The sequence below is a fragment of the Psammomys obesus genome, unplaced genomic scaffold, assembly GCF_907164565.1.
Source record: "Psammomys obesus unplaced genomic scaffold, mPsaObe1.curated_primary_1811, whole genome shotgun sequence".
Taxonomy (NCBI): Eukaryota; Metazoa; Chordata; class Mammalia; order Rodentia; family Muridae; genus Psammomys; species Psammomys obesus.
Window position 1 is genome coordinate 6,957,782 of NW_026592710.1, and position 25,672 is coordinate 6,983,453.

A 25,672-nucleotide genomic window follows, 5' to 3' on the forward strand; every position below is an offset into this window, starting at 1 on the left:
CAATTTGGGTGTTGAAGTGTCACACCACCACAGCTAATGAAACCCCAGAACAAAAACATGTTTTACAGCGCTTTGTATCAAGTCCAACGAGCCACAGGGAACCTCATGGGGCCTGGGCCCTGGGGCGGTGCTGCCACAGCAGCCTGCTCCCCTCCCAGCTCTGGGGGGAGGGCTGGAGCACCATCTAAGTGGGCCCGTGTACCTGACACGGGTGTGTGCCCTTCCTGGCCTTCAGGGTCAGCAACCCACTCTCTGCAGAGACAGTGCTTTCCCTGGGCGCTGCCTGAAGGCTGTTGGGAAGCTGGTTCTGACGTCCCCAGGGTGTGGGTCTGCCAAGGTCTAGCCAGGCCCAGAAAGCCCAGAGACAGGAGATGTGGGGTTATTTTGGGAGGCCAGTCAGGATTAGTGAACCTCCTCCTCTGGGCCCCGTGAGTCTACCCCCAAAACTGCCTTCACTCCTTGAGCCCTGCCCTGATGGCTGCTGTGCGGTGCCGGGAAGGAGCCCTGTGGCCACGCCGCCCACCAGCCTATCACCAGCTGAGCTTGGAGCTTGGCTCCCTGCCTCCCCTCAGGCCCCACGGGAGGCCACGCAGCCCACCAGGACTGGTGAAGCTCCAATAATGGCTTTAATTTGTTGAACTTGTGTTTTATCCCATAAATTAGTCACTGTTTTATTTAACAGAATGGAGATATCCACAAACAACAGGCGAGTTCCAACTTGAACATTTTAATAAGACCAAAAAAAGTCTCTATTTTCATGTCTGTTACAAACATATTTATGTAAATAGCCTGTGGGCGGAGTTCCAGGAGCAAAGCAGAAAGGGAAGGGCGGGCTGAGCTGGGCTGAGGAGAGGCTCTGGGGTGGGAAACACCCAGCCTGGCACCCCTGGGCGAGGCTGTGCTCTGCTCCCGGTACCCATGCTGGCTGGAGCCCGAGCGACCCACGCTCAGCGAGGGGGTGGGTGCACTGCGCGGACCCAGCTTTTTGAGACTCTTGGGAAAGTGACACAATGTTCCCTGTGACAGGAGTTTGACAAGTCAGTGTAATGTTGTTCAGTGGGGGCGGGCTCTTGCAGGTATCTTTCTGGAGGCCTCAGGCAGCTCTGGCCACTGGCAGACAGGCTCAGAGCGGGGCAGGCGTGACGCAGATGATGGAGAGGCAGGTCCCCAGCTGGAGGTGTTGGGGTAGATAGAGGCCACATGAACTCTGCGAGCTGCATGGCACCTGCGCTTTCATCCAGCCTGGCCCAAGCTCGGCTTAGCTTCCAGAGCTGTCCTCCGCCTAGTTCCACCAGGCCAGCAGCGTAGGCCTTGGCGTGAAGGCCGCAGACCCTGTGCCTGTGGATCCGCCACCGAGCACTCCGGGACGCGCTGTTCCCAGACTGGGCAGGTCCCGGCAGGAAGAAGGAAGGAGCTGAGGGATCGCCTTGCCAAGTGGCAGTCCTGTAGCCTCAGAGAAAACACGGCGGGGGGGGGGGGGGGGGGGGGGGCGCTGCCCAGAGTCTAGGGCCTGGGGAGGCTTGAGGCTTCACCTCCAGGTGAGCCGTCCCAGCAGTGGCTCCTGAGCTTAAGGTGGGGTTCAGGTGGAGCTGAGGGGAGGAGCAAGACCCGAGCCCTGCATCATCTCTCTAGCAAATAGTGGGAGAACCTGACCTTATGCCCAGAGGCAAAACTAGTCCATTCCTGCACCCCTGCCCTGCTGGGCTGTAAGGTGGCCAACTCCTTCCTCCTCTCTCTGGGTTGGTACTCAGATCCTGGTTGCGTCTGGGCTACCCTACACAGTGGGTCGTGGCCAACCACCTGGGATAATTTTAAAAATAAAATATAACGTGATAGTTTTTTTCCAGTTTTTATTGAGTGAAAATGTCAAACCTTGCATCAGTCATGCAAAAAAAATCAAATAAATAAAACACATATATTAAATTTCTAATAGCACTAAATTCAAGTGGAAAAATATTCAGTTCTTAATAACCAGGTGCCGAGGAGACCAGATTCAAGTAATCAGAGCACGCGCTGTTCAGTTCTCTTTCACGGTCTGCAGTTTGTTTTTTTTTTTTTTTTTTTGTTTTGTTTTGTTTTTGTCTCAAAACCTCTCTATATATCTCTATATCTCTATATATGTATATACATATAGATATATACACACATATGTGCATACATATTACTTTTATATTTATATATATACACATACATAGTTATAAAACATTAAAAAGAGCATCGGTGGATCAGGCATCGTTTTCCTCACAGAAAGAAAGTAAAACAAAAATTACACATTAAAATTCAAAATGAGCTAGCAATGGCTTATAGTCCTAATGTGCAATATGAAGCTCCAGAAGGCTAGACTTCGCGCTCTCCGCTTCTTCTTCTCTTTTTTTTTTTCCTTTTAATTTTTTTGTTTGATTTTGCTACATTGAAAAATGTTTTGTTTTTTTTTTAAATCTTTTATCTTTTTATTTTTCCATTACAAACCCCCTTCCACAGAGGCAGGGTCCCGCGGTAGGTCAGAATCTGGGCGAACTCTCAGCAGCAGCATGGAGGCTCTGGCCGGGGCTGTTCAGAGATCAGCGTGTTTCCTGTTGAACTGGGTACTCTCATCTCACCTCTGGGCCCTCCCTGCTCCCTCTCCAGTTCAGACGCTCCTGGCTTTCTGCCTGTGGGCAGCCAAGAGGACGGACACACACACACACACACACACACACACACACATAAAATCACTGTCCCATCTGGGCAGGTTCCCCCTTGCAGCCCGTGGGAGGGGGCTTCCTGGTGGGGCTCCAGACCCTTCTCTGTTGGCTGGACCAGCCTGTTGTCCCCCAGCCTGATGAGTCAGAACCGAGACCGCACAGGTTTACACCCCAAGCCTGGCCTCAGGCAGCCGGCCCCCACTGGGGACCCGAGCAGGCCCTGGCTAGGTGCCTGCAGGTGAGCCTTGTGGCCTCCAGGAAAGGGGTATTTTGGAAAAGGAACGGAATCTGGGTGGGCTGCACCGGCACAAAAGCATCCCAAACAAAATAATTATAACAAAACTGAAACAAAGAAAAAAAAAAAAAAGCCCTATAAAGCCACACGCATAACCAACAGAAAAACCCTCAAATGTTAAATTAGCTACAAAACTTGTATCAAGAGAATAGTCTTTTTTTTTTTTCCTCGTCTCTACAAAATTCAAGTTAAAAGTTGGAATCACGCAGCCCCCATCAGTGCTAGTGTGAAGACAAAGCCCCGAACGAGGCCGCTAAAATAAATGCTAAACAATTCCACAGGAGAAATTGCACTCAGGTCCCCGATCCCAGGGCTGGTCTGGAGCGCTCTTGCACCCACCTGCTTTTTTCTTTCTTTCTTTTTTTTTTTAAACCCCCTTCTTCTCTTTTTGTTCTATGTAGAATAATAACCTTTACAGGAAAAAATACTGTACAACTTTCTTGGGTTTGTTTTTTTTTTTTTTTCTATTTTGATTATTAAAGCCAAAAACAGTCGCATCCTTCCTGCTTGCACCAGAGTGCTGGGGACCCTCGGCCTCCGGGCCCGGCCGCTGTGCCTGCTTTGGCCACGCTCGGTTCGCTGGCGGGTGGGCTGGCGCCTGACCTCCCCAGCCGTCCCCAGCCGTCGCCAGCCCTCGGCTGGGAGGCGGGCGCGCAGGCGCGCGGGCTCGCGGCCGGTCCCTCCTCGTGTCTGCAGTGTCACCGGCTGAGGCCGACCGTCTTCGGCGACCCTCCCCCGGGGGGGGGGGGGGGGGTGTCGCCGGCGGGGGGGGGGGGGGAAAGCCAGATGCTACCGGCGCCTGCTGCCCCCAACCCGGTGACCCCGCGGGAGCCCCCGGGCGGGGGTGGGGCCGGGAGGAACGCAGGTCAGCGAGGCCGCCCGGACACAGCACCTGCTGTTCCCTGAACACCCGCGGGGCGGGCCGGGAGGGCGCGCCCGGAGCACCAGGGGGTCCCCGCCTCTGCCCTGAGACGGACCGGGGGTCCGGAAGCACCGGCGGGGCAGGGCGCCTCCCTCCCCGGGGCGGCGCGGCGGGGGCTGTGCACAGGGGTCGCCTCCAGAGCGCTCCTCGGGGGGCCGGCGCGGCTAGGGCGACGCGGCGGCGGGCGCGGGGCCGGGCCCAGCCAGGGCCGCCAGCGCGGTCCGCGGGCCCGCCTCGCCCGCAGCCTCGGGCAGCGACTCCTCCGAGTCGGTGCGCAGGTCGTCATCGTCGTCCTCCTCCTCCTCCTCGTCGTCGTCCTCTTCGTCGTCGTCGTCCTCCTCGTCGTCCTCCTCGGCCTCCTCCTCCGGCAGCTCCAGCTCCTCCTCGTCGTCCTCCTGGGAGGACTCCCCGGCGGCGGCGGCGGCGGGGGCGGGGGCGGGGGCGGGCGCCGCAGGCCCGTCTCGGGGCCCGAGCGCGGCGGCGGGCGGGCCGGGGTCCGCCGCGTCCCCCAGCAGGCCCAGCCCCGCGGCCGCCGTCTGCAGGAAGAGCAGCGAGCCCTGCTCGGCCGCCAGCGAGAGCGAGCCGTCCAGGCCGACGGGAGCGCCCGGCGAGGCGGCGGGGGGCTCCCCGCGCTCCTGCTTGTCGTGCTTGCGCTTGTGCGAGTCCATCTGCGACATGCCCACCACCGTGTGGCGGCAGCCCGGGTAGGTGCAGTGGAAGTGCGAGCACTTGAGCTTGTACTTGCAGTCGGGCACGGCGCAGTCGGCGCTGGAGCTGAACTGGCAGAAGCCGGCGGCGCTGATCACGTCCTGCTTGCCGTGGTGCTTGCGGTGCGCCGTGACCTTGGTGCTGTCGGTGCAGCGGAAGCGGCAGCGCAGGCAGTGGAAGTGCGTGCTGGTGCCCGAGAACGGGCAGTCGGCGAAGTGGCAGCTGAGCGAGGCCTTGAAGCGCTTGAAGTCGTCCAGCACCAGGTTGTCCACGCGGTCGTGGTGCTGCGCGTGCTTGTACATGTGCGTGCGCCCACAGAACTTGTAGCCGCAGTTCTCCCGCGTGCAGTGGTAGTGGGTGACCTTGAGCGAGAACTGGCAGGCCGCGTCCTTGCAGTCCTCGTAGAGGTCGAAGCGCCGGAAGCCCTCCAGCATCATGCCCTCGTCCAGCATCTTCCGAGAGGAGGCCGTCTTCCTCCGCTTGCCAAAGGGAGACATGTCCTCGATGATCCAGAAGCGCTTTTTAGCCCCTGAGGCCGTCGGCATGGAGATGGTGTTCCCTAGGGAGGGGCGGAGAGAGGTCAGCGTGGAAGGGGTGCCCTTTTGGCAGCAGTGCCCACATGGGCACCATTCCCAGGGCCACACCCACACGGGGCCCCGAGTCTGGCGCGGTGGCCAGCAGACACCTCTTAGGAACGACGCCCCGGCTTCCCCCCTGGCAGGGCGCCTCTCCCGCCGCCCCCTGGGGAGCGGCAGGGAGTCCCAGGCTTCCCCTGACTTCCAGGTCTGCAGGATCCCGGGTGGCCGCTCTGCCGGGATGTGGTGGCTGCTTCCTGGCCAGTTTGGGTGGGAAGTGAGGACACATCCCAGCGCTAATTGAAGCTGAAGGGGAAGCTGGGAATCTAGGTCGGCAGAGTGTAATTACCCAAGTTGGACCCAGGCCAGGACGCCATCACACGCCTGCCTCTAATGAGGGACAGGCTGGCTCCCTTCCTGCCAGCTATCCAGTCTCCGGCTGCCTGCTTGCTTCTGTGCAGGGGACCTGCCTCCTGGCAGCAGGGATGCTGAGTGCCCTAAGGCCTTGTGGGGCTGTAGCTCTGCCCCTGGGAGCATCTTCTTGATACCAGAAGTTTCTTTTAAGGTTTTGGATTTTTCTGCCTGGCCTGGACCTGGGAAACATGAAGAGGCTCTGCTGCCCTCTCTGTTCAGAGCACTTCCTGAGGCCTGAACTCAGCAGCTCGGAGGGAACTGGGCTCTCTGACAGCCAACCTGGCCCTAGCCTGTTTCTCAAGGATCGGGGAGGCTGTGACCACAGGCTTCTCTGTGTCTTTCTGGGAAGCCCCTGAATACCCCTCCAGCTGCTGCCTGCTGGCTACAGGCACTGAGGAAGAGGCAGCCAGCCCTGGCATTCCATCACTCAGAAGAGGCCAGGCCTGGCCCTGCCCAGGCAGACGGAGGCATCCCAGGATGCCTGGCTCCCTGTCACTGTGCCTTCAAAATTCTGCACTAGTATACCGAAAAGAAGACCCAGTCACTCGTGCTTGACAGATGAAGAGGAAGCAAGGGCTGGGATGGCAAAGAGCATCCAGGCAAGGGCAAGGGGGCAGCTCAGGTCTGAAAATCGGTGTGTGTGTGTGGGAGGAGGGGGACAGAGCACTGCAGCTTGAAGTCTCGGGCCTCTGCCTGGTTATGCTGGCAGCAGCTTTCAGTGGGCTGAATTAATTTTGCCCTGCTCAGGGCCACCATCCCTGGTGATGGCCCAGCTCCTGGGCTGAGTCACAACATGAAGCAGGAGTGGGTGGACGGAGACCTGAGGGATGTCCACCCATGGAGGAGGGCAAGCACACCATTCCCACCAGGGCACTGGACGCGGGGCAGGGATGGCGAGGGCTATCTGTGTACCACTGAGCACTGGGTGAGCCTGAAGGCTCCAAAGGGTTCTTCTCCCTGTCTAGCTCTGGAAAAGGGGAGAGGCTCAAACCAGTATCAGAGCCCCCTGGACCTGGGCAGCTCCCAAGTGAACGGAGAATAGCAGCGGGCTCTGCCCTCACAGGGCCAAGGAGGACAAGGACCTCACAGGTCACCCGGCAGGCCCCTGGCCCCTGGCATGGCAGTCTGTTGTCTAAGGTATTCGGCTGTTAGGGGTGTGGGGTAGCCATGGCCTTGACTCTGCTGGCCACAGCAAAGGGTCCAGTCGGGGTGACAGACACTGGCAAGAAGGCACGTGTGAGTTACCTGCAGCGTCCTGAACTAGGGGGGCTTCGCTTTTTACTGGAGTTGGAGTGGCTGTGATGGGCGGGAAGCTGGGCGGGCTGCTGACGGGGCGGGCCAGGCCCCGGCTGGCTCCGAGTGTGGCACTGAGCAGAGAGTATGACAGACAGGACGGAGAGAAGAGGCATGGGAGGGGGGGGAGGGCTGGCCGGAGCACAGCCGGTGGGAAGGATGGAGTCAGGGTGGGCGGTGCAGCCCCGCGAGCAGCCTCATCACCAGCCACAGCAGGAGGAGGAAGAGGAGGAGGAGGAGGAACCGGACAGCCTGGAGAGGGTGGAGAGAAGCAGAAAAACAAAACAAAACAGAGAACAAACAAAAAGAAGCCAAATGAGAAACCCAATGGCTACAGCAAGTGCAGTATGGAAATATGTGGAGAGATGAGCAGAGAAATATGACGAAGAAGAGGGGGAGGAAGGGCCAGAGGAGACAGGCCGGTAGATGCAGTGTGGGCAGAGGTCACAGAGGGCACCAGGTGTCCAGTGAGGGCCTTGGTGAGGACAGGGCCGGGAGGCAGAGCCTCTCGGGGCCCTGGGTTCTGGATGGAGGCTGGGACTGAGGCCAGTAGGAGGGCTGGCACAGGGCTAGGCTGTTTTCTCAGGGGCTTATGGGACAAGCCCTGGTCCCTCTCTGGGGAAACTGAAGTGACCTGGAGGGATGACAGGAGGGAGGTGGGCAGAATGGCAGGAGGGGCTTCAATGACCCATGTCATACAGGCCACCTGGCTGTCAACCTTCTGTCCCACGAAAGCCTCACAGGGCCGGGCCTGGGCCCCTCACCTGCTGCGGTGCTCTCATTGCCCACGGGGGTGCTGGAGCAGCTGCGGTCCATGGTGGAGGACTCGGAGGACGCGGCACCAGGGCTGCAGCCAGTGTAATCCACGCCCTCGTCCGTCTCGGCATCCATCAGGCTTGGCGGACCCTGAAAGGAAGGAGAGGGGCCCTGACGAAGTGGCCCGAGGGCTCCGCAGGCAGCGCGGGCAGCACGGCCTGCGCCTGGTGGGCCACCCGGCCTCGCTCTCACCTGGGACGGGGGCACGCGGTCGAAGTTCTTGCCCAGCATCCTCCGCATGTGCTTCCGGGCATGCGAGGTCATCTGGTGCTTGAGGAGGAAGGAGAACTGGCAGCCTTCCCGGATGCAGTGGAAGTGGCTGTTGACCTGGTTGTACTTGCAGCCTGTGGGTGTGAGCACACCGGCGTGAGCCTCCCCGGGCAGCGCGTGCTGTGGCTCATGGGCAGATGGCGTTTGGGGAAAATGTCCTTTCGCTGAGGAAATACCTGCTGCCAGCTCATCCCGGGAAGCTCAGGCCTGCCTGGCTGTCTAGCCCTGGCCTCCCCTCTGACCTGCTTGGGGGCACGTGGCACCATTCACTGAGAAGCCACAGCTTCGGGGCAGAGGGCCTTCCGGGCCCTCTCTGCAAGCCGCGCTGTTTCAGACTGCTGGTCAGCTGGCCTCCACCCCCAGTCCTTCTTTGCTCTAGGCTGAGAACAAATAGAGCACGCAGGACTGAAATGGCATCAGCTAAGGGCAGGCGAGGGCCTGCCCGTTGCCATGGTACCCGGCTGGCCAGGTGTCTTATGTCATCTCCCAGCTTTGTTTGGCCCCAGCTACTACCCAAACCACCAAAAGTTGAGTAAATAAGGGCAACTCCAGAATTCCCTGACAGCTGTAAGCCGAGCCTGCCACAGCAGGGGCACCAGGTGTGGGCACCTGTCGCTCTGGTTACTGGCCCTCCTCGGGCCACGGAGCCTTCCTGAGCTAACACTTGAAGGAAAGGTTTGTGTTCCCTCTCTTCTGGCAGTTAACTTGGAGTGTCTCAGCCCTCACCCACGGAGGGGTCAGAATACAGCTGGCAGCAGCCTGCATGGACTCCCCCAAGGCCCTGCCGCCATGACCTCGGGGCCAGGAGAGGCCCAGCCTGCAGGCACTGTCTCTCCGCCTGCCACTCCCCACCACCCGGCTTCTGCTCTATTCCTAGGGGACTCCTGCCCACATCTGCAGGTCCACAGAGATTTGCCCTTTCTTGAGCCCTCTGCCTGCAGGCCTGGGGCTCCTCCCTACTGGGGCCCCCAGTGCCTTGGCCTGGAGAGGCACCAGGAGACACCTGCCGCCGAGCTCAGAAACCCGGATGGCCTGTCTCCTGCTCAGTGTACTTTAGCAGAGCCCCTAATGTACTTGACTGTAGGCTTCTGGCACTCAGTTTACCTGCAAGCATATGCTAAAGGCCTAAGAAAGTAAATAAGGGCTGGAGAGATGGCTCAGAGGTTAAGAGCACTGGCTGCTCTTCCAGAGGTCCTGAGTTCAATTCCCAGCCACCACATGGTGGCTCACAACCATCTAGAATAAGATCCAGTGTCTTCTTCTGGCATGCAAGTGTATATGCAGATAGAACATTGTATACATAATAAATAAATAAAATATATATTAAAAAAAAAGTAAATAAATAACTGAGCTGGATGAACAAATGAGCAGCCTCAGCTCCTTTTGGAAAAAGTCCTCAAAACGAAAGAGCTCACGGGATGGCTAGGTCTTATTTGTTCACTCATTGTGAAAAGTTAATCAAGAGCAGCCGAGCCCTGGGTGGCAGGGATGCAGCTGCAATCGAGCTCTCGATGCCAGGGTGCGACCCCAGGGTGTTGTCCTGGGGCGGGGCCAATGCTTAGGGCCACCCTTACCATCTTCCTGGGATGTCCGGGCAGGAGGACCTGCTCAACATCAGAATGCTTTACAACCTGATGGACCACACCCGGAGAATGACATCTGCCACATCTTTCACACATCATGGGGCTGGGGGTGGCAGGAATGAGCTCCTGGAAAGGTGGCCCAGGACCCCAGAGGTCAGAGCCGCCGTGCAGCCTACCGGAAGTCCCTGCCCACCCCTGGCCTCAGGTACCTAGCCTTCCACACTCCTCGCGCTTCGTGAAGTATTTGAACCCGTTGGCGGCCCGCCGTTCGGCTTTCTCATGCTTCTTTATGTGCCACGGAAGCTTGGTGGTGATGTTGGTGACAAAGTAGCAGCCCGTCCGCAGGCAGTGGTAGTGCCCGCGCATCCGGAACTCACAGTGCTGCAGGGAGGCAAGGGGTAGGTGTGTCAGGACAGGCAGTGACATCCGTGAGCTGCTGTCTCTGGGCTGTGGAAGCTTTGCGACTGCGTTCTTCCATGCACAGAGTTAGAAGACAGTTGCGTAAAGCAGTCTGTCCGCTTTGTCACTTCTTTAAGTCATCCGACCTGGTAATCCTGGCTCTTTGCTAATGCCACAGCCAGAGCAGACATCACTAATCTATTTTCAAGTTTGTCCCTGCATGACCAGACCTAGGCAGACATCACTTAATCTACCTCAGTCCTCTTTTCTGTATGCCCAAACCTAGTTAGACATCACTAACCCCATCGTAGGAGTCTTTTTCTGTACACTCAGACCACTCACGCAGCCTACCAATCTCCAGACTAGGCCTTTGAAGTGAACCTGATCTGTCTTTTTCTGCCTAGGCATAGACTAGTCGATTTCTTTACCCATCGTGCCTATTTTAAAATTCTAGGCCTCTGGGGAAAGGGGCATCTAGCTATTTCCAGGATGGGTGTGGATGGTGTCAAGCACACAGTGGCTGGGATAGCATTTAGCCTCCGCTGGCATTTAGTTAGGCCTGAAATGGCAGCCCTCACTAACTGAGCATTGGGCTGGACCCTGCCCAACGGCCTCTAGGGGCTCTGAGGGCAGACAGTAAGTGTCCTTTCCAGTGGCTGGTGCAGGCCAACTTAAAAATGGTGTGAAAAGCGAGTCTCTGCCAGGAGGAGCTCGCCCTGGGCCTTGAGCCTCCCCCGCCCCGCCTCACTGACCTGGTTGGGACAGAGACACTGCAGAGAGTAGTAGGCAAACTGGTCTCGCACATTCACCAGGCTGTTACTGGGGTTGATGTGGTCCAAGCAGTGGGACTCAGCCTTGCCCGAGGTCTTGCAGACGTACTTGCAGTTCCCGAAGAGACAATGGAAGTGGAACTTGCTGGCATATTTGCAGTCCGTGGCCAGGCATGGATCGCTAGAAGAAAACCACAGCCCAGAAGGTCATTGGCATCCCAAGCCCTCCCACGAATGTCCTCACTTGGCTTGTGTTAGGGTTCCCTTCTCAGTCACCAGGGGTGTAGTCAAGGGGAATGCAGGGGGCCGCCCTCCTGCTCATCGCGAAGACTCAGCTAGAGACTACAGATCCCAGCATGCATCCCTGTCTCCTTTTGGAAACTCTTGCCTGGTACATGGGGATTGCCATATGCAGGGTGCTCAGAGCAGTGCATGCTGGGACATGTAGTTTCCAAGGCCACACCTCAGGATTAGAGAGATAAGAGGACTGCAATAACTTCTTGGGCATAAAAATAATGGCTAGCGCTGCCAGTCCTGGCTGGGTGCCAGCAAGGGCTTGGCTGGCAAGACATGGCACTGCGTGGATGTGGCTGACTGACAGACTGCAGATGGGTGGGCAGCCCTACCAGGAAGTGCCACTACTGCGGGGTGTGAGCAAGTGGTGACATGCACCTGGTGTCAGTTCCTGCTAGGGCTCACAGCTGCTGGGACATCGCAGGGTCAACTGGGGCCTACCGTGCCCACCTACCAGAGAACACAGGAGCCTGGGGAGTGACAGGGGCCGGGGGGGGGGGGGTGCTGATGTGTGGGGAAGAGCTGGGCCGCCCACTAGTGTCTATGAGGGTTGAGTGCCAGGGAGCTGCAGCCATGGCTGGGAGCCTCCAGGCTACAGAGGGCTGTGGAGAGATGTGGTCTCCAGAGACTGGACCCACGGTGGGCACTCTCGCCAGGTTCGGGAAGCTAAGGAGGCTACCGTGTCAGGGAAGGGATGGGAGTCTGGGAAACAGGAGAGGACAAGAGAGCACTGTACCCTTCCATGTCACGGGCCCAGCCCCAGGTGCTCAGAGAGGGAGGACAGCTGTTTTCAGGTGGTATAAATAATGCAATTTATTACTTTTTATTGAGAACAGGAAGCCACACACTTTATGATACAAAGTCACCGTTCTCGCCGCAAGAAACCACCACCATGAAGTGAAGAAGGTCCCTTCCACCCCTGACCACTGTGTGGGCCTTGAGGGGCCTAGGCCCTGCTCCCACCCTCGACTTCCATGCCCTATTGACTCAGCCTGGGTATGCACCACAGAGCTGGCCAGCAAGGTGGACCAGAGGGAACATACCCTTTTTGTAAGACCAGGAAGTTTCCTGAGGAACCACCATACCCAGCTCACCCCAGCCAGTCCTTGCAGGATCCCCACGGACCACTGGGGCTAAGGCCACTAGCATGCTCATCCCCCACCCACTGGCTGCTCAGTAAAAATGTACAGCCGGAAGGCTAAGTCCCAGCGGCTGGGGACAGCCAGGGTAACTGCAGGGTGAGGGGCAGCCTCCTTGCTGCGCTGGCCACACCCACTCCCAAGCCACAGGGACAGTCCCTCCCGGAGGGACTCACTTGTCCTGGAACTGGAGGAACCCGGGTTTGACCTGAGGCTTGGCGCTCTCTAGAGATGTCGTCGCCAGGGGCGAAGTGGGCAGGTGAGGCACTGACGAGGGAATCTGAGGCATCTGGGGTATGGTGGAAGCCAGCTGCTTCCAGGCGAGCAGGGTGGGAGTGGAGGGCACGGAGACTGGGTTGGGAGTGGGTCCCTCCAAAGAAGGCCCAGGGACCATGGTGCCAGGAGGTGCCGGTGGGGACGAGGGTGCCAAGGGAGGTTTGGTCTCGGCAGCAGAGGCTGGGAAGGAAGCCTCCGTGGTTCCCTTTGCTGCTCCTCCCTCCGTCCGGAAGTGGAAGCTATGAGAGGCAGAGGAGGGCGTCTCAGGACATCAATCAAGAGGACCCACTGCCAGGACAGCCCTTCCCTGTCTGCGCACACTTGGCACCTCATGTGACCTATCACAGCTCAGGAGCCTAGTGTTCCTACCTCATTCCCAGCATGCACTCTGGAGGTCTCCCACGACCCTACCTGGGCAGAAAAAACTGTCGGTCCCACTATCGTTTTGAACCTGGGCTAGACCCTAACTCCATCTAATTCCACGTACTGCCGACTTGTGCCCTGAGCTCCTCAATACACCTGGGCTGTGTGTGAGAGGGTAGGCCTGTCTCTTCAGGTCCCTCCCTTCAAGGGGGTGCTCTGGGCTTCAAGTGTTTGGTAGGCTTTGGTGCAGCAGATGGAGAGGAAAGCCTGCTGAGGAACCTAGAAAAGTTCTGAGTGCTGTTACATGCAGCGCGGTTGTCACTGCGTTTTTAACTCTATGGAAATCACAAAGTTACTGCAATTCATTAGGTCAAAGGAAAGATACAGGCGTCACATGGTGCTAGAAAGGCCCGCATCCAGGATGCCTCTCCTGGGTCCAAACTGAATCATTCCGGCTGGGCTTTGGCCTTTCTCAACACTCTTCAGGGGGCTATGCGGGGTAGCTGGCCCCACTAGGTCTGGCGGGGAGCAGCTGGTGGTCCACACTGAGGGAAGCCTGCTGCCTTCCTGGGGTAGCACCTATGAAGAACTCGGTGTGGCCTGCTGACCACTGCAGTGGGATATTTCTTGGAGAGTGGCTAGAGGCCTTGCTCAACCTCCGTCCCCCGCCAGGCCCACGGCCTAGCACAGATGGGGCTGTTTTAAGGGTCACCCCCACCGTCCCCCCTCCCAGAGACTCACTTTGCATGCTTGATGGCCCCGTCCAGGGTGCTGAAAAGCGCGCCACACTCCTCCACCACACAGTGGAAATGGGCCTTGTGGAGGAAGTCACACTGGGCGTCACAGAAGTCCTTGGTACCAAACCTATTCAGAGGAGCTCACCAGTTAGAGGGTCTCAGTAAGAGGTGGGACCCTGGCCACCAGGGTGGGTGAGAGCATAGCCCTCTGGCAGAGGCCTCACCTGCGGAGATAGACCTTCCAGGGCTCTGACAGCTTCTCTTGGACTAGCGTCTTCACAGCCTTGCCCAGGAAAGGCGAGGACTCCCCGGCGGGGCTCCCCTCCGCTTCCGTCTTGACGTTCAGCAGGTTTCCGAGGCTGGGGTTGCCCTGAGACATCTGTGAGGACAGAGGCGAGCTTGGAGCTGGGGCCTCAGCGTGGACAATGCCTGAGCCCTGTGGGGCTGGGAGCAGGGGACACACAGACGCCTTTGGCTGTGGCTAGAGAGGAGGCCCATCTGAAAGCCTGCAGCTCTGGTTCCTGGAGGCAGGGCCTCAGGTAACGGGCTAGCCTGCTGCTGCAGCCATCATCACTCACGCTGAGGTGGCTGCTCAGGATGCACACTGCGGCCCACCTTTCCCTAGACTTGGCTGCTCCCTTGTTATTCTCCTGCCAGGAGGTATTAAAAAGAAATGCAGGAGAAGGGATGGTGTGTGTGTGGGGGGGGGGGCGAACCCCTATGGATTTCTTGAGAATAAAAGCCACGCAAAGGAGGATGAGACAGCCTCATAGGGTAAGATCAAACATGTCCGCTGCTGCTGCTGGTGGGGGAGGGAGCCAGTGGGCTCCTGGGGAAGGAACGGGGCAGCGACCGGAGGAGGGCAAAGGACAGCCAGAGAGCAACCAGGAGAGGGCGGCCAGCAGGGCCTCTCCACTGATGCTGCCCAGCTGGAACCCACCCACCACATGAGGTCCAGTCCAGACCCAGCGCCCTCTTCAACCCAGTCGCTTGTGTACAGTAACCAAATTAATCTTGCTGCAGTCAAATTTATCATGTGAAGGGGAAAATATATTTGAGATGATGTATAATTTACAAAGACCCTGCATTATTTAAAATAAATGTTCTGGAGCGACCTCTCCGGAAGGCGTCCGAGACCATTACTCAAGCCGAAAAGTGGAAATTGATGCTTTGCTCCCAATTTAGCCTCCCCTCCCCCACCCCTTTTTAAACAAACAAAAATACATAAAATAAATAAATAACATTAATAACTGAGGGCCAGAGAAGTTAGAGGGTTCTGGAAAAGCTTTTGGAGCCTTCTATCCGAAGGGGAAAAAAGGTGTCAGTGGCTGAAATATATTTCTTCAGCCAGTTCATTAAATTAATTTGTAAGCAGTGGCTCTGAAATTATATTCGATGAAAAATGGCCTCAAAATTTAAATGGTACAAACTCATCTTATTAGAGGGAAAACATTAAAAAACAAACACATCCCCCCAGCCCCCCAGCACAGCTTTAATTTCTCTGGGTGGGGGAATGGGAGGCGTGTGATGGATGGTTCTTACCTTATTCATAAGCGAGGATAAAAGAGATGAATTTGCCGGGACTGCGTGGCCATTTGATTCATTACTAGAACACACAAACCAAGGGCTTCAACTCAGACATCCAAGGGGCCAGGCCCAGAGGCCCTTCCCTCCCAGCCAGTCAGCCTAGCGCTCTGAGGCTTCCATTCTGCTGCATCTGCTCAGTGCCAGAGTGAACCCTGGACGGGGGAGCTCAGCTTGGTCCCCGGGGCCAACTGAGAGCTGCGGGCCCAGGCCACCTCTCTGGGGCCCAGGCCAGCTCCTGCAGGCGCTTCCCCGGCCTTGCCTCACCTGGGCTCCTTCACAGTCAGGTCTAGACTGCGGTCTTGGGAGGCCTCGTGGGGGCCTGGGGTGCCAGCACTGTCAGGCTCCTGCTTCGCCTGGGCCTGGGGGAACTTGGTGGGGGTGGGCTGCTGCCCACTTCCTGCGGGGGAGGGGGGAAGATGGGGTCAGAGGGGCTCAGGTTTCACATCAGCACAAACAAACTCTAGTGCCCCCACTCCTCCAAACCCCAAGGAAGGGCAGTGGGCCGCATAGGCGGGGCCCCCGGGAGGACTGGCTGCTGGTCAGCGATTCTTCCCGATGACGAGATCACTTGCGACGTGTGCCCCTGTGTGGCAATTCTTCAAGTGATAATTATTGCAAAATTATGTCAAAGTTGTCCTGGCTTAGGGCCTCCTGGAGGAGGAGAGCGGGAGGCTGCGGAGGGGGCCTGGGCGGGGACAGGGGCCCTTCATTTCCTCTACCAACTGTCACAGCCGATTTGTGGGGCTGCCGCTTAAGCTTTTATTAAAGACTCTGTTAATGCTGAGGGAAAGTGGCAGATCTGGACTGGGAGCGGCCCCTCCGCAGTCCCTGCCCACTGTTACCGAGGCGACAGCCCTGTCTGCACTGAGCATGCCTGAGGAGGGCATCTGCTGTGTCAGGGCTATCCAGGCTGACGGCCAATCAGGGTGGTTCAATCTATGTGACCTCGTCTGTCTGTCAAGCTGTCCAGGGCAGAGACTGCGGCCCACCCTGGATGCCTGACCGGTGCAAGGGGAGCTCTGTGGAAGAGGCCACAGGAGGCTGACGGGGCAGGGGCAAAGGAAGTTGCTGACAGAATGGTGTCCAGTGAGCCTTGCTCCCCACAATCCCCAAGTGACTGAAATATTAATTTGCCCCAAGGCACTACAACTTACAGAGCTGCTCCACAGACGCAAGTGACATTTTATTAAAAATAAAAGGGAAACAGCTCCCCTCCCCTTTACCTGACCTTTCTTTTTGGGGGAGGATGAAGGGGAGAGATTTTTCCAGGGAAAAGAAATGACCTGAGAGTCTGGTAGCCTGAAGAGTCTGGTGGCTCTACCTGCAGGACTCCTCCCACGCTTGGAATGGAAGACAGGGCTTCCGGACTGGCCACGACCCCACGAGAGAACAGTCCTCGGGAGTCCACACTATAGTAGCTCCGGAAGTCACTTATCCTACCGTGGGCTCCAGAGGAAAAGCCCAGCTCCCTTCGCCAACTAAGATCCTCAAGAGGTGGGATGAGAGGGGTCTGCACCCTCAGCCTTGGCTGTGTCTGAAAGGGTTTTGGATGGGAGCTGAGCAGGAAGCCTGGGCAGCCAGGCTGCTGAGGCTATGCCTGGGCACAGATCTCTCTCCCTGCCTCACCAGCTCTACAGGGGAGGGCCTTTCTCTCTGTCCTCATCATGCAGCTCAGCAAACAGCCAGCCAGGTACTCTGGGTAAGCACCAGTGGTTGTTGAATGACTAAACGAAAGGAGCCATAGCCCAGGTGTGAGCTGAACTCTTTCCAGGAATCCAAATAGCACTGACTACCCTCTGAGGAATAGGGGCAGGGAAAACAGGAAAAACAAACAAACAAACAAACAAACAAACAAACACCTTCCAAAGAAAAAGGAAGAACAGAGAAAGAGAGAGGGAGACAAGGGGAGAGACCCGAGAGTCATCGCTTGGCCTGGGTGCTGTCCGGGTGTGGGATGGAAAGGCCTATTCCCTGGGCTTCTGTTCCACTCTGTGTCAACTAGAGAAGACCCAAGAGACGAGGTGGCCTGGGGGAGCTCTGCTCAGGGACTCGCTGGTGACAGAGCCAGCGAGACCTGGCGCCATGAGAACACCCAAGCCTTCAGAGACAGGGACTACTGACAGGCTCCAAGTGAAGAGAAGCAGAGGCACAAAGTCCCTGGGTGCATGGCCAAAATGAGGGACCCCCAAAGAGAAACCCAACAGGATGGAGACAGAGAAGAGGCAAAGAGAAGGGGCTGCTGGGTAGGAGATGCAGCTGCTTGGATGGGGCGGACACTCTTCCCAGCCTGCCCCATGCTCTTCAGTCTGAGGACTGGGCGATACCAGTTGCCAAGTGCGCTCGCTTACTGGGCAGGGCCCAGCCTGCTCACCTGGGTCAAAGGTGGCAGAGGGCTTGAGGGCGGCCGCAGCCAGTCTAGCCATCATGGGTGAGATGAGGCCTTTGCTCGCAGAGATCCTCTCCATGATGGAGGCAGGGGGCACTGAGAGAGAGGTAGCAGCTGTGGGGGCTGCGTCTCCAGCTCCGGAAGCCACCAGAGCCGGCATGTCAGGGGTTGATGTGGCTGCGGCTCCAGAGGACATGGAGCCCAGGAGCCCCGGAGATCCCACAGGCAGTGAGGTGCTCCCACGGCCAGGAAGGAGAGGAAAGTAGGGTGCGGTGGTGGGCAGGCCTGAGTTGGAGAGGGCCAACGCTAGGGGAAGGGACCCAGACAGGCCCTGGGGCAGCAGGCCTGCCATCTTGCTATTGGGAGGCTTGGAGGCGCCGGGCACAGCCTCGGTGGTGGCGGCAGAGGCTGCGGCGGCCAGGGACGCAGAAGACTGCTGGCTGGTGGGGGAGGCGCTGAGGCTGGAGTTCTTGCTGCTCAGGGCAGAGAAGTCCACAAGGTCGTCGTTGCTGGACTCCTCATGTTCCGTGTCCTTGGTGCCCAGCAGCGAGGCCGGCAGCCCCAGGGCGCCCGAGGAGCGGATGTGCCGGCGCTCGTGCTTGCGCTTGTGCGAGGTCATCTGGCTGGTGGAGGTGAAGGTGAAGCCGCAGCCGGCGCGGATGCAGTGGAAGTGGTTGGTGGCCTTGCTGTACACACAGCCCTCGTACTTGCACTCCTCGTACTTGTAGAACTTCTTGAAGCCGTCCTTGGCGTAGGCGTCGTCCTTGATGTGGTAGCTCTTGTGCTTCTCGATGTCACATTTGTTCTTGAAGGTGAACGTGCAGCCTGGGCGCCTGTGTGTGACACGGGGAGCCTGACACAGGGTCTCCCGGGAGGGGTGGTCCCTCAGGGGAAGACTCAGGCCGAACACCGAGGCAGGGCCATTGAGCAGCCCTGACGCCTGCCTGTGTTCCCAGAGGGAGCAGGGCCCTGGTGGCCCTCGGGCCTGGCTCCCTGCCGGTCCCTCCTGCAGCCTCGGTCACCCACCTGCAGTGGAAGTGCGTGGTCTTCTGTCCATAGAACTGGCAGTCGGCTGTGCCGCAGTCCTCCGTGGCTCGGAAGCGCTGGAAGCCGTCGTTGATGAGCTGGGTGTTCTTCTTGTGGAAGTTCTCGTGGGTCATCACGTCCGAGGTGCTTGTGTATACCTTGTTACACCCCACCTGCAGAGGCCAGAGGGCGGTCAGGGGACACGGCTCGGTTCCCCCGGGCCAGCCAAGCTCAGGGCCGAGGCTGGAGCCAGGGCTGTAGGGCTTCTATTCAGGGGAGAGTCAGGCAGCTCCAAACCTCAGACTCCTCAGGCTAACCCAGGCTCTGAAGCAAAGAAAACCTCCAGGGACTCCAGCCTTCCCGGGGAGGGACTTCCATCTGTCTTCTGAGTATTGGACTGTTTTGGGCCCCATATACTTTTAGGTTCAGGTGAGGGACCCACTTTCTGGAGAAGTTAGGTTTGGTCCTAGTTGGTGACTATCTCTAAGGCCTTAGGCTTGGACGAGGGCTGGACCCTGGAGGTCACCTTTATCCCAGGACTTCCTTAGTGGATGGCTCCTGGGCACGGGGCCCTCCCACCCACTGCAGCTGGGCCAGGCAGGCAATGTTGCCATATTGAGTAAAAAAGCAGTGGCTCTGAGCACCCTCGAAGGCTGGGCTGTGCCAGTGTCTGCACCATCTCAGGCCCAGAGGGTGGCCCCCCTTTCCTCACACCGGTCTGTTTCGGAGAGGCCATAACAACCCCTGACAAGCTCGGGGGAGGCATGCAGGCTGCTATTTGCAACCCAAAGTTGCTTGCTCCTCCTGGGCTTGACACCTTGAAAAAGCCCAGACTCGGAGTGGCATTAAAACAAAGAATTAAACAAAAAACTTCTGCAGGAATCATTTGCAATGCTGCTCTTGGTGTTAAAGCCCGAAAAATGTCGGTCTATATAAACAGCTCACTGAATTTCCCCCACACCAAGTATGGCCACAGGGAAGGCCCCACCCTGGCCACCAGACACGGCCAGCATCGGAGCTTCTGGGACCCTACTCGCCAGCCACCCCTGCCTGGGGTCAGGAGAAAAGGCGGGTCCCGGCCCGCCGGGCCTTGACTGCCGCTGGCGCCGCAGGCACCTGCATGCAGTGGTAGTGGGTGCTCTTCCCGTTGAGGTGGCAGCCGTGGTAGTAGGCGCTGCAGTCGTCCAGCGGGCTGAAGCGCATGAAGCCGTGCTGCAGGGAGTTGTCGCGCTTCTTGTGCATGTTGTAATGCCGGATCACGTCCTGCTTACTTGTGAACCTCTGCCAGGGAAGAGCACCAAGTTGGCAGGCGCCCGTGCCCAGTCCCTGTGCCAACAGTGCTTGGACCAGGGCTGGCCCCAAGGCCCTCAGGTCACCCTAAAAATAACCCTGCTTAGGGTCAAGACAGCTCCGGCTGCCCAGCCAGTTCCCGGCACACTGACTCCCAGTAGGAATGGCTCCAGAGACTCAGAAACCACAGTCCTTTCCTGATCTCTCCCGAGGCTCCCAACGGCCACACCCAGGAGCACAGACCGCTGGGCTGGCCTTCAAGGCCGGGGCTCCGAGGGTGAACACACGTTCTACCTAGTGCTCAGTGCACAGGCTGGGCAGGCCAGACAGAGGGCGCGAGTGTGTGCAGCTGGCCCAGGGATACCTCTTGGCCAGCTCTGCCCTTGCCAGCAGAGGCCCCGAACATGTGATCTCAGCAGTTCATTTTGAAAATGAAGCAGTAAGGCCGACCTCTGAAAGCCCCGGAAAGACAGTCAGCGGTTCAGACCGACGGGTCCAGCCTTGGTCCGTGCTAGACTCCCCGTGAAAGGGAGCCGGGATTTGCACCACTGAGACATCAACAGCTACTGCAGGCCCTGTTGCTTGCTTAGCCAGAGCCTAGGAACGCAGACAACTAGTCCGCGCCCTCTGCTTACCCAGGTGAAGCTCAGGTGGCTAGTGGAGGACCCTCCCCCAACACCTACTTCCGGCAGTGCTGTGCTGGCTGGTGAGCACAGTGTGGCCCATACCTGGTAATTGCATTCTGGGTCCAGGCAGTGATAGTGCTCTCGGTACTGGTAGGCGCAATGGATGTGGCCACAGTGTTGACTTCCTGAGAACCTGAAAACGGGAGCGGGAGGAGGGTCAGAACCATCTCAGGATGCGAGTCCCAGAAAGGACTCTCTGAGAACCCAGGCCTGGACAGCTATTTCTGCCTTGGCCCCAAAGATGTACTTCTGGGGTTTAGTGGGCCTGGGTGGAAATACAGGGGGACAAGGGTAACATAGCAGAGGCTGGGAAAGCCAGAACCAGTGATTACACCTGTCAGGGATCCCGGGCCTACCGAACTGCCTGGAAGGCAGTGCCAGACAGAGCAGAGGTCAGGACTTGGGTGGGGAAGAAGCAGCTGGGACGGGCCACAGCATCAAGTCTGAGTAACAGAAGGACCAGGGAGGACACAGATCCCCACACAACCCAAAGGCCTTTTCAGCAGGTAGCGGCCTGACCAACCCCCTACCCGCTACCCTGGCAGCTCAGCCCGGGAGGGGCCCCTGGCTGGGCCAACCCTGGGCTGTTGTGGAGAAGTGTTAAAGGCTTTCTCTCTGTTCTGGGCTTTTCCTGACACTTGAAACAGTCCAGAGTTATGAATTTTTAAAGCCTAGCATCTGGTCGGCTTCCCGAGGCAGGGAGCTCACTTTCCAGCCAAGTGCACGGTCAAGAGCCCTGCACTGCTGGCTGCTGAATGGCCCCTCTCTAGGCCTAGATGTGTTAGGGCGTGGCTCTCACAGACTTGGTGATGGCCAGCCACTCTGCGAAAAGCCAGCCATGAGGGCCCTGGGGAGGCACTCACACTCAGCTGGCCTGTTCCCTTCTGTGAGGGGGTGTGGGTGGGGACAAGCCCCACTGTACGGGGAAAGCCACCGGCAATCAGGATTTCAATGGGAGCTGCCAAAAAGGCCATCTGCTGAGGCACTAATAGTAATCATGGCGATAGCAATAAAGAGAAGACAGAGGGTAAGGAAGAACATGGGAGACCGCAGGAAGACAGATGCCGCCGGGGCGTGACCCCTGCCACATGTTCCTCGAGAGGCTCAACTTGGGAATGTGTGGAGATGGATCTTCATCTGCCAATCCTGGCTCCTGCAGGATGGATCTCAAGTTTGGCTTCATCAGGGTTCCTCCCGCCCCCGGGATCCCAGCACGCAGTGCCTGAAGAAGAATGACTGTCCATTTCCCTTAACCCAATAGCTCTACTGTGCTCTGCACTCTATCCAGGGCTCCACAGAAGGCAGGACCCAGGTCAGCTACCCACGGGGCTCATGTATTCACCTGTGGCACGCCTGGCACCAAGCCTTTCCCCTACATTCTGGCCCTACTTAGGTTACAAGCTGCCTAAGAACGGTGTTGCCTGTACTACCCCAAAAAGGAGGTCTGAGATGGGCACAGGTGCAGCCTTTCTGGGGGAGCTTAGAGACAGAGTGAGAGGAGGTGCGGAGAAAGCAGCCCCTGGTCCTAGGGGTGAGCTGATCCTCGGGTGGTTCCACAGCCCTGGGGCATTGCTGGGTTTCCCCACCTCTGTCCACAGGCTCCTCCCCAAGGGCCTACCTGGCAATATATTTCTGGTAAATGTTTACATCTTCGGTGACAGCTGGTTTATCTGTGGGCAATCCGTTCCTGGTAAGACACACAGGGCACAGCCAGTTAGTGGATGGGGGTGGCCTCAGGCCCCAGGAGCATCTGATGGGCAGCTCCCTGCCCTGGGCCCTGGCTCCTCTCTCCTGTATCCTTCTGAGGCACTCAGGGAAGTACTGGAAAAGTTTGTTGGCAGAAGCCCAGAGGAGCTCAGTTAGCCCACCTCTGACAAGAGTGTGTGACCCTGAGCAGGCAGGGCTGGAGGGCCCAGCCAGGCCGACAGTTAGCCCAGGTGGGAAGCCCCAGCACACAATGGGAATAAGCAGGGTGATGGCTGAGGAGAAACGCCAGCCAACCAGAGGAGGCAGGAGAGGACAGCTGTCCTGGACACATGTGTTCGGTCTGGGCATTCCCCTCCCACCCTCATACCAAAGGGTGTTGACTGAATCTGCCCGGTTCACAGCCTCCAGGCCTGTAGGCCTGTAGGTCCCTGACTGCCGCTGCAGAGGAAAGGGTGCCATTTGGCCTAACCAGACCCAATGTTTTAGCATCCGGGCCAGTCCTCTGTCCCTGGGTTACAGGTTCACAGGAGGTAGCCCTCACCTAACTCCCTACCATCTTTCTGTCTTTCCAGTGGACCAGGTTGTGCACCAGGAGCCAAGGCCGCAGTCCTCATCCCCACCCCAGACTGAGTTACTGCTACCAACCAGTGGGCAGAGGAGACTGGCCACGGCAACAGAGCTTAGCGGATGAGGACTGCAAAGGGGGTTGTGACAGGGTGAGGGTACATAGGAGGTGCACCACGTGCAAGGTCTAAGAACAGACAGTGCAAAGGCACCGGATGAGGGCACACGAGCAGTCATGTATGTGTGTGCGCGTGTATAAGCATGGCACAGTGGCTTCAACACAGTAGGCTTTGCAGGTAAGGGGGTAGGCCTCCCTGTCCAGGGCTTGTGGTGGCAGTGGGGGCGGGGGCTCCTTACTTGACAGTGGAGACAGTTCCCGTGGTGATGGAGTCCGTTTTGGAAAAGGTTGACTTCAGGTACTCGGGAGTGTTGAAGGACAGGGAGGCGGGCGGCTCAGGTCCAGGTCCAGGGGCACTGGGACCACTGGGCACACTGGCGATGGGTGTAGGAACCAGGCTGGGGGCAGGCGGAACCTTGGTAGGGCCTGGCTTCTGGATGCCCCGCACATCATACTTGGAAGGGCGCCCCACCTTGCCTGTCTTGAAGGCGATGGCCCCGCCCATGTCAGGGCTTCCCTCCCCGGGTTTGAAGAGGTGCAGGTATTTGACGTTCTCCAGGTCGTACTTGGATGGCTTCTTGTAAGTGCTTCCGTTCTGGGGCCTCAGGTTCTCGCCCGTCTTCAGTTTGTGGATGAAGAAGTCATACTTGGAGGCACGGGCTACCAGGTTCTGCATCTGGACACTGCCGTGGGACGGCAATGGCAAGATGGTGGCCTTGGTTTCCAGGTGGGCGGTGTGGCTGGGTAGCCGTAGGCTGGGCAAGGAGCCCACCAGCTCCTTGCCTGCCCGGTCCTCAGCCTTGCTGCCATGGGCTGGCCAGGGCAGTTGCTCGCCGGCCTTGAGTTTGCGGATGTATTCCTCATATTTGGAGAAACGTGCCCGCTTGCTGAGGGTATCCTCAGAGGTGGGTAACATGGAAGCGGCGGCTGCCTCAGGGGTCGAGCCTGCATGCAGCTTCTCAAAACTGATCTTCCTGGCCAGCTCATCCCTGGTGTTCTGGTCATCGTAGCCAAACATGCCGAGGAATTCAGTCATGGTGGAAGCAGCGTAGTCCCTCAAAGAGGAGGCTTCTCCTGGGGGGGGGGGGCGGGGGGGGGGAGACAGGGGTGGGTCATTCCTGGGAGGGAGCAAGGGAGAAGAAGCCCCTCTACCTTGGGCCCCCACCCATGGAGGGAGGGGACCAGTGGTGGGAGGGGCAGAGCAGGACATGATCTATGGACATTTGGCTCACTTGTTAGGTTTTACGACTCTTAAATTAATTTGTTTTAAAAAAAAGTAATTAATACTGGGGTAAAATAAAACGAGTTCATCAATGCCAGGAAAATCAATTTCCTAAATGTTCTGGCCGATGGCTTTTCAGTACATTAAACAAAGTTTCATAAATGTCTCTGCTCTCTCGCCTTGGCCTAATATGAAAGAGAAGCCATTTTACTGGAAGTAAGGCAAGATCCCAACCTGCCTTCTGAGGCAGGGACAGTGGTCACGAGGAACAGAACAGGTAGTGTTGGGGACCACTGACTGAACAGCCAGGAGGGACTCCAAAGTAGGGGAAGCCACTGTGAGTCTGGGGTCTGCCTGGCTGGAGGATCAAGCCTAATGCCACATGGATCCCTGGGCAGAGGAAAGACTTGGCCTAAGACGTCTCAGATCTGAGCTCTTGACCAGCCTCCTCAAACTTTCCCCAATAACAGCTGAGCGGATGCAGGAAGCACATCAGTGTGCCTACCAGACTTAATCAGCGCCCACCACCACCCCTGGAGCCACGATCTGTATCAGGGACAAGCCCTTCAGAGCCCCTGGCCACCCTGCAGCTCCCTCTGCTCACATCTAAGGGTGGGTTACTTGGAGTGAAGACCGAGCCACGCTGGGTCCAGGGTACCAGGCCTGAGGGCAGGGTGTCCATCTTCCCCACCACCCTTGCCCTACACTCTGAGAACTCTGCCTCCTCTCTGTGTGTGTGTGTCTCTCTCCTCCTCCCTTCCTCCCTCACATAAGGACACACATACATACTCATATACTACACACGTATCCTCACATACATACTTGCAGACATGCTCTCACATACTACACTGACGCGTGCCTACGTTCACGTACACACTGATTTCATCTCCGCAGACACCTTCCCCAGTGCTACACGCAGGCACTACACAATCCTCCAAGCCCCAGGACCAGCCTCAGCAGGGCTGGAGGAGCTGAGCTCCTCATATCGCCTCTTCCACACCGTGTCACCACTGCAGATGGACAATCCCCAACATACACAAGCTCATCCATTTCTCCACCAAACTCCTGCTAGACACCTCCTGTGGGCTGTCCCCAGCACCCAGGTCAGGTACACACAGGCAAGCACGATGGAACAGCCCAGGGACTCCCGTGCTTTACCTGCTCCCATGCTCCCTCCACGTGAGCACACTCAGAGCAACCAGGTTCTAGGCTAGAGGCCCTAAGAGCATGGCCAGAGGGGACCCTTGACTCCCTCCAATCCTGCCAGCGTTAGGAGTCTCAGAGCATCCCGGAAGGCGAGCTGATGGAGCAGTGTGCCCTAGCAGGAGAGAAAGCCCAGCAGGATGTAGAAGGAGGGGCTCTGAGCCATCATGGGGAGGGCAACAGGACCCCACTAGACACAAAAAGGGACCATCAGACACTCCCTGACACACAGAGTGACTCCAGGAGCTCGCAGACAGTTGCTTTGGGGGTCAGCACAGGCCTGAGCTCCAGACACACAGGTTGGGGGCTGTCCTGGGAGTGGGCTCTGCTTGCTGGATGAAGTGG

General features: G+C 57.9%; 1 protein-coding gene across 4 annotated transcripts in view; it reads right to left on the minus strand.

Annotated features, from left to right (window-relative positions):
* Positions 1-3,756: 3,756 nt before the first annotated feature.
* Positions 3,757-25,672, minus strand: part of Casz1 (castor zinc finger 1) — a 143,932-nt gene continuing 122,016 nt past the window's right edge. For all 4 annotated transcript variants that reach the window (XM_055615185.1, XM_055615187.1, XM_055615186.1 and 1 more), the window contains 16 exons: positions 23,142-23,976; positions 22,132-22,200; positions 20,556-20,646; positions 19,654-19,818; positions 18,538-18,710; positions 17,497-18,344; positions 15,390-15,522; positions 15,081-15,144; positions 13,763-13,917; positions 13,543-13,665; positions 12,339-12,677; positions 10,712-10,910; positions 9,770-9,941; positions 7,900-8,051; positions 7,656-7,797; positions 3,757-5,168 (listed from right to left, as the gene is read on the minus strand). In XM_055615185.1, coding sequence (XP_055471160.1) covers positions 4,066-5,168; positions 7,656-7,797; positions 7,900-8,051; positions 9,770-9,941; positions 10,712-10,910; positions 12,339-12,677; positions 13,543-13,665; positions 13,763-13,917; positions 15,081-15,144; positions 15,390-15,522; positions 17,497-18,344; positions 18,538-18,710; positions 19,654-19,818; positions 20,556-20,646; positions 22,132-22,200; positions 23,142-23,976 — 4,763 coding nt within the window. In that variant the 3' untranslated portion in view covers positions 3,757-4,065. The remainder of the gene's footprint in view (positions 5,169-7,655; positions 7,798-7,899; positions 8,052-9,769; positions 9,942-10,711; positions 10,911-12,338; positions 12,678-13,542; positions 13,666-13,762; positions 13,918-15,080; positions 15,145-15,389; positions 15,523-17,496; positions 18,345-18,537; positions 18,711-19,653; positions 19,819-20,555; positions 20,647-22,131; positions 22,201-23,141; positions 23,977-25,672) is intronic.